The following is an 8,266-nucleotide window of genomic DNA, read 5'->3' on the forward strand; positions in this document are numbered from 1 at the left end:
TTATTTATAAAGCTATATGACAGCCTAATTAATTCATGAATCCATGAATATATTAATCCATTTATGAGGGCAGAGCCCTCAGAATCCATTCACCTCTTTTTTTTTTTTTTTCTTTTAATAAGGGCTTTTACTCAAAAGTGTAGCTTTGAAAATCTCTAGCTTGTTGTGAAAACCAGGAAAGCCAGGGAGCTGCCTCACACTGCACACCACCACGTGAAGCTGTGGGCTGCTGCGTGTTTGCAAACTCTCCATTACCAAGGCTGGAATCAAATGCACCACTTTAAAATCAGAGCCAACATTTAAAATTAGGAGGATGATGCACATCCTACTTTGATTCAAGGAGAAAGGACAAGTTCTTAGTACAGTAAAACAAAATACAAAAGTAAACAAATCTTTAGAAATCACTAGATATATATATGTGTGTGTTTATATTTTTTTTATATAATTAGGATTATCATCAACATTTAAACTATTAAAAATAAGGTTGCCACCTTACCTTTTCTTTTGGTAATGGGGTGTTATTTTTTAAGGAGAAAAACCAAAGATTTTACCCAGACTCTACAGTTTCCCAACTTCAATTCTGTTTTCTGCTGTGCAATTCCCCACCTTGATGCTGAATACCCAAGTCCCGCCACCAGCTCTGGCTGGCAGGAGGCAGAGCAAGCTTTCATTCTGGTCGTCAAGATGACAGGCCCACAAAAGCACAGCTGAGAGAGGAACTGAATTCTTCCCCAGGAAGAAAATACCTTTGCCCACAGTGGGTCTGCAGATCTCCACAGGCACCTCTTCCCCATTTCTTACTGCTGTTTGTTAACTCGTTTGTTTTGCCCAAAAGCAAGATGGCAATCTTAATCAAAAAGGGAAGCTAGATTTTTTAAATAACTTAAAAAAACCATTTTTATATAAAGCAGCAAAAACATTATCTTCCTCTCTGCAGAAAGAAATATGTTAACAAGGAGACACAGCGATGTGAACGGACCGTCCGTCAACTCCTGCTCCACTGGGTGCCCACGACCCAGCTTCACCTCGGCGCTACTCCTTCACGGCGCCAGTGCTGTCTGAAGAAGACCCTTTGGCCTCTGCAACTGCTCTTTTACTTCCCTCTTGATTGAGATTTTCATTTTCGGACCTGGTCCCATGAGGGATAGAGTTTTCACCGTTTACAAGCCCGTTTTCTATGGCCTTTGCTTTGCTGATGGCCTCTCTGATGTTCAAGGCATCCTGCACTCCAGCCTCCTCCTCGAGATTTCTCAAGACCAGGGGGAGCCTCGAGTCCCCCACGCTGCTCTCCAACAGCCCAAGCTTACTCTCTTCATATTTGGGAAGCGGAGCCTTCTCCATCTGCTGGCGGTAGTATTCCCGGTTGACAGCTGCACTCTTTACTGCTTTTTCCAAAATCTCTTTCTCACCTAAGGGCAATTTGATGGCCATTTTTGCACGAACAGAAAGATCCTGGTTTTTCAAGACAGATTTATCTTCCTCAATAGTTGTTTTATATGTTTTTACGAAGCTCTATCTTCAAGAAATGTCCAAAGTTTGACCTCATTGTCCCAGCTAACAGGAAATTCAGAGTTCCCCAAGGTGAAGATTCTATCAATAGCATTGTCTCCCAGCAAGTGTTCTTTCAATTCTTCTTCAGTCATGCAGAATATTCGGAGAAAAGCCAGAAGCTGAGCAGAGATGGGCGGCTCCGTAAAATGCAACGCAAAAACGCTGGAAGTGGGGATGCCGGCCCGCGCCAAGACCTCAGCCTTCATGGCGTACAGTCTGTCACTTTTACTCACTCCAAGCTTTATTTTCACTCTGTCATGTGAGTTATTGTCAAAGAAAAAACCACTGTGGATCACAAACTCTGCATTTGATCGAGTGCCTTAAAAAATGTAAATCTGCTCTCCAGTCTGAAAATCCTGCAGAGCCACACACTCACAGCGGTCATCTTCCAGGTTGTAACCAGTAGTGATCAGGCCGTTGGTGTGGTTACACATGTCCCATAAAGGAATCAGGGCCAGGGTCACCTGGGAACCGTCCTCGGTGGGAATTTGGTTTTGCCTCGTCATAACAGAAGAGACTGCCCACGTGTAGTCCTCATAAGTGAAAGAATCCTTCAAGGGCAGTTTGTTGGCATGAGGATGGGTCTGGATGACTTTATAGAATTAGGCATACTGTCGAGCTGTGTTTTTATACTGGCTGAAGACATCATGTATAGCTTGTGTGGACTGCAGATACCGAACTTCTTCAAAGTAGAGAGGAGTGTCATATTCACTGGGGAGAGTTTGAATGTAGGGCTGCCAGAAGGAGTTAGGGCTGGCTCGCTCACACAGCAAATGAAAGGCCAGTGCGATGTTTCCCATGGCTTGAAGGATTCGGTCTTGAGAATATAAAGGCCCCAACACTGAATTTTTAGCAGATTCAACAGTCATTAGTAATTTTCGTGGAACCCATAAGAACAATTCTTCTGCCTTGATATCTCTTGTTGCTCTCAAACCAAAGCCCTCTTCTTTGAAGTTAACCATTTCAAAACCCTCGACAGAAGCCCCATTTTCAGAGGCCCATTTAATTAGATCAGGAAAGTAATCTTCTCTTTTTCCATCAAAAGTAACGGACAGACCTTTTTGCTTTTTCCGTATTTTCTCGACTAGAGTCCGGATCTGCACATACTCTTCCCACTCTTTTCCTGGGCCAGGCGCAGGACTGCTGCATTTCTGCAACAGTTCACTGGTCAGGTTAAAGATTTCCTTCGGTGACACAGTTGCTGTAGCACCAGTGCTGGATTTCTGAGTTTTTACTCGACTCTTCTTACCCATTTTCTGACTGCCCGCTTCCCCTAGTGCAGCGGGAACGACGCACTCCGGCCCGGACCCCGCCGTCCACCTCAACCAACCCCCAGGCGGTGGCAGTGGCGGCGGTGGCGGTGGCGGCGGCTGCGGCCCCCATTCACCTCTTAAAAGCTCCATATAATGTGTTATACTGTGTATACCAATTGTTATGGTTTGTGTCTGTGTCCCCACCAAATCTCACGTTGAATTGTAATCTCCACTGTTGGAGGTGGTGCCTGGTGGGAGGTGACTGGATTGTGGGGTGAATTTCTCATGAATGGTTTAGCACCATTCCTCTGTTGGTACTGTCCTCGTGAGAGTGACTGAGTTTCTATGAGATCTGGTGTTTTGAAGGTGTGTAGTCCCTCCTCCCTCACTCTCTTCCTTCTTTTCTAACCATGTTTCTGCCCCACCTTCACCTTCTGCCATGATTGGAAGTTTCTTGAGGCCTTCCCAGAAGTTGAGCAGATGCCAGCATCATGCTTCCTGTATAGCCTAAAGAACCATAAGTTATTAAAACTCTTTTATTTATAAATTACCCAGTCTCAGGTATTTCTTTAGAGCAACGTGAGAATGGACTAATACACGAATCATAGTAACACAGGGTGAAATATGAAAGACGAGTAAAGGAGAACAAGCAACAAGAGTCACCACTGGATTTGGGCACTGGGGGCCATTGTGGCATCTGACAGTGCCAGGGTGTCAAGAGGGAAGCTTATTGACAGTGGGATCCAGAAGTAATGAGATGTGGAGAACTTCAGAGAGATACTTTGAAGTGGAGTAGGAAAATTATTGGTGTTTGTTTATGAAAATAATATTAGAAAGCCAGAGAAAAGGAAAGGCTGAAAAGGTTAGTGATCAGCATGTGTGTTAGGGTAACTTCTTGAGTTATCCTGGCTTGGTCTGTTTGTACCTTGCAATTCTGTCACATCTGTCCCAACCAGGCTTTTATGTCCCTTGGGCTATCATTCAGCTCTTGAATCAATGGTCCCAGCTCCACCCCTTTCCCCACCCACCTCCCTGGAATTTTCTCAGCTAATGTTTATCTTCCCTCCCTCCCTTCTCACATCCATGTTTGTTCATCCTCCCATTGTTCTACCTTTTGCTTATTTTAAAGTTCAGTGCTTATTCACATATTTGCAATGTTTTTCATGTTTATTTTCTAATTAAAAAACATGGCATTGTCCTGATAGAAAATAGAGGTAAGCAAAACATAAATATGACTTGTAAGCTCACTGTCAGAGCTTATCTCAGTTTAGTCTTGAGTTATAAACTTAAAATTTTCATCCAGCTCTCCTCACATTTATATAATATATAAGAGAGATATATATATATGGTATGCATATATATATACATATATATATATCATATATATATATATATCATATATATATATCTTCAAAGCATTAAAAGATTATAATTGAAAAATCCTACAGGAAAATCTAAGAAATACCCTTCTTGACATTGGCCTTGGCAAAGTATATTTGGCTAATTCTCCAAACGCAATTGCAACAAAAACAAAAATTGACAAGCAGGACCTAGTTAAACTAAAGAGCTTCTGCACAAAGTAAATAAACAACTATTAACAAAGAAACTATTAATAAAGTAAATAAACAACCTAGAGAATGGGAGAAAATATTTGCAAATTATGAATCTGAAATAGATCTAATATCCAGAATCTATAGGGAACCCAAATAAATCAACAAGCAAAAAACAAGTAATCTCATTAAAAAGTGGACAAAGAACATGAACAGACATTTCTCAGAAAAGACATATAACTGGCCAATAAACATATGAAAAATTCTTATCATCACTAATCATCAAAAAATGCAAATAAAAAACACAACAAGATACTAGTTACACCAGTCAGAATGGCCATTATTAAAAAGTCAAAAAACAATAGATGCTGGTGAGGCTGTGAAGGAAAGGGAAGGCTTATACATTGTTGTTGGGAATCTAAATAGTTTAGCTCCTGTAGAAAGCAATTTGGAAATTTCTCACAGAAGTCAAAACACAGCTATTATTTGACTCAGTAATCCCTTTACTGAGTATATACCCAAAGGAAAATAGATCATTCTACCAAAAAGACACATGCACTTATATGTTCATCACAGCACTATTCACAACAGCAAAGAGGTAGAATAACCTAGGTACCCATCAATGGTTGTTCAGGTGAAGAAAACATACTACATATACACTATGGAATACTATGCAGCCATGAAAAGGAATAGAATTATGTCCTTTGCAGCAACATGGATGGAGCTGTAGGCCATAATCCTAATCCATTTAATGCAGAAACAAAAAGCAAATACTGCATGTTCTCACTTAGAGAGCTAAACATTGAGCACCCACAGATATAAGCATGGGGACAATGGACGCTCTAGACTACTAGAGGGTGGATGGATGGAAGCAGAAAATGGGTTAAAAAACTACCTCTTGTGTATTATGCCACATGTGAATGCAGTATACTCTTGTAACAAGCCTGCCCATGTATACACTTTTTATTTAATATAAAAGTTCAAAAAGAATTGTAATTAGATTATTAGATTCTTATACTGCTTGGTATATCCATCCATAGTATTGTGATGGGTAGATGAATACATTTTTCACCAATGAAAGAAAACTGATGATGTTTAACCAAGTCCTGTGAAAAGTATTAAAATTTCCAATAACATCATTTTAGGTTTCCATAATAATGTTTAAAATTTATAATGCACATTCTCACTCGCTATTGAAGAACACTGGAATCTTAAGCTTACAGGGAACTCAAACGTCAGTAATTACATCTGCTCTTCAAAGATCCTGACAAGGATGAGAAAATACAGGAGCCTCTAGGGTTGATCTTAAGTCTTGAGGAAGCATCAACTGGAAGTATTTTTACACTGGTCGGAAATCAGATTCCATCATTTTCTAGTAATTTCTTCCTCTCTTTTGACTCCAGTGGACAATTGGTTGATTGGTATCAGTCATGTGATTTATTTAAATTGGAAATTATATTCAGTGAAGACTGGAGAACACACACACACACACACACACACACACACACACATACATACTCACCATAAAAGTACAGGGAGAGCCAATCATAATCTCAAAAGGCAATCCCAAACAAATCATATCAACTGCTGAAATCTCAAAAAATCAAAATCTCTAATGCTTAAGCTACTGAAAACCACAATCTTAGAAGATCAAAGTCACCAAAAAACATAATTCTGGGAAAAGTCATATAAAATTCCTTAAGACACATTTATTTACATTTTTAGGGGGAGATTTATCTGAGTAACATAAAAATATGATGGAATAGTTTATAGGCCACTTCACACAATAAAATAGACAATAATAACATACATATTTTTTTCAAGCATAAACACCCAGTTATTTGGGTTGCATAGGTTGCTCAATGACAGTTGCACAGGTATGAGCAGATGAACCATATTTCTAAAGAATGAGGTCAAAAAGTGAACTCTACAGTGTATTTCACCATGATCAATGATTGTGTGCACCCAGCTTTATAACTGCAATCATCTGAAATGCCATGATGAATACCTAAGTATTTTGAGGAGAACAAGTAAAAAAAACCATGAAGGATCGCTACAGCTCTTTTAGTGATCTCAGCAACGTTTTTACCTACATGCACAAAGCTAACACGCAAAGTCAAAAGTGTGATAAAGTGATGCACTTTAATGGAGTCAAATTTCTGATATCCAAGGAGCAGAAGAAAAGTCTGTTCCACCTCTGAGAGAGAAACAAATTTGCCCTCTGTATTTGTTCTCTTCCTGCCCAGGCTGTTGGGTTGTTGCCCACCAACATTAGGCCAGATCTTCTCCACATAGTCCACTGAGACTCACACACTAACCTCCTCTGGAAAAACCCTCACAGACACCCCCAAAATAATGCTTTGCCAGATTTTTAGGTATTCCTTAATCTAGTCAAGTTGACACCTAAAATTAGGTCCACAAGTCCTCCCCTTGTCAGGTTGGCACCTACACACATCTTCTGAAATCATAGTTGATTTCCAAATAAAGACAATAACAAGGCCTGGTACATGTCTGTAATGCCAGCACTTTGAGAGGTCAAGGCAGGCAGATCACTTGAGGTCAGGAGTTTGAGACCAGGCTGGCCAACATGGTAAAAATCCATTTCTGCTAAAAAATACAAAGATTAGTCAGATGTGGTGGTGCATGCCTGTAGTCCCAGCTACTTGAGGGGCTGAGGCAGGAGAATCACTTGAATCTGGGGAGGCAGAGGTTTCAGTGAGCTGAGATCATACCACTGCACTCCAGAGCAAGACTCTGTATCAAAAAAAAAAAAAAAAAAAAAAAACAGTAACAAGGTAATAGTGTCACTTAATATAATACATCTATTCTGTGATAGTGCTTTCAGCGATTTTAGACATTAGAGATTTCAGACTTCAAGGATTTAGACTTTAGGGATATTAATCTTTAGGGATTTAAATATTTAAAATTAAGGTGTCCAGGATTGTCTTTTGGGATTATAATTCAAAGCAAGTAAAGGAAAAAAAAACAGTAGAATCTCACAATCCAGAGAGAATATGTTGGGAAAAACACGGTCTTGCAAAATAGTTAAAACACTTATGATCAACTTCTAGTATTCTCTGTGTGTTTTATGTGTGTGAGAGAGAATAAATTTTTATCATTTAAAATTCCTAAACAAATCTACATGGTTTTCTAGGCACTGTGCCCTGCGGATGACTATCACATCAGACACTGATCTGTATATGCAAACAGAACCAATGATTATAAGCCTGTTGTGTTTGCATTCAAAATCTTGTTAAACTAGCTCTGCTCCCTCAGGGGAGTCTAAAAACTTGATATAAGTTAGGATACTTCTCAGGCAAACTAGTAAATTCATTTAGTTCCAAATAAAATTATGACCTAATTTTCTGCAAATTGGAGGAAGGTCTTATCATTTCTCAAATGGTATGCACTGTGTAATTGGTCAAAGAATAACTGTTTAGAGCTAAGGAATAGTTGGAGTCAGGAAGTTTAGATGTGTTTTCCCTATGGCAAGCAGTTTTGAAGAGGTTTTCCAGACCTGAGGTTCTGAAGGTGGTTTTACAGTGTGACTAACTTAGAAGAACAAGTCATTGCTTATTTAAAAATGAATTGCTCAATGTCTCTCCATTTCATACTGAAATTCTTTTTAAAAACTTATTTTTGGAAATTCAGTGTCCAGGCTAGCATGCATGGAGATGGAGGTCCCTACTTCATTCTGACAATAAGAAAAAAGCTTGGCGAATTAAAAAATTAACAACTCTTTACACCCATGACAGAAGTGAAGATTTATGGTAAACTGCTGCCCGCAAAATTGTAGAGAGGGACAGGCAAATACAGAGAATCACAAGTTAACATAAGAAGAAATCCAGGAGCAGAAGCCTTCATGATAACCAGTGCTGGGTAGGAAACCTCAACTGTAATGGATGAATTTCT

General features: G+C 39.5%; 1 protein-coding gene across 1 annotated transcript; it reads right to left on the reverse strand.

The window, feature by feature from the left end:
- Nucleotides 1-393: 393 nt before the first annotated feature.
- LOC108288071 (actin-histidine N-methyltransferase-like) lies at nucleotides 394-2,923 on the reverse strand. The gene is given in 2 exon segments (XM_017506851.2): nucleotides 394-1,505; nucleotides 1,508-2,923. Coding segments are annotated over 2 exon segments (1,770 nt in total). The 5' UTR covers nucleotides 2,805-2,923; the 3' UTR covers nucleotides 394-1,032.
- Between the last annotated feature and the right edge of the window lie 5,343 nt (nucleotides 2,924-8,266).

This window comes from Cebus imitator, unplaced genomic scaffold (assembly GCF_001604975.1).
Source record: "Cebus imitator isolate Cc_AM_T3 unplaced genomic scaffold, Cebus_imitator-1.0 Scaffold364, whole genome shotgun sequence".
NCBI classification, from domain to species: Eukaryota; Metazoa; Chordata; class Mammalia; order Primates; family Cebidae; genus Cebus; species Cebus imitator.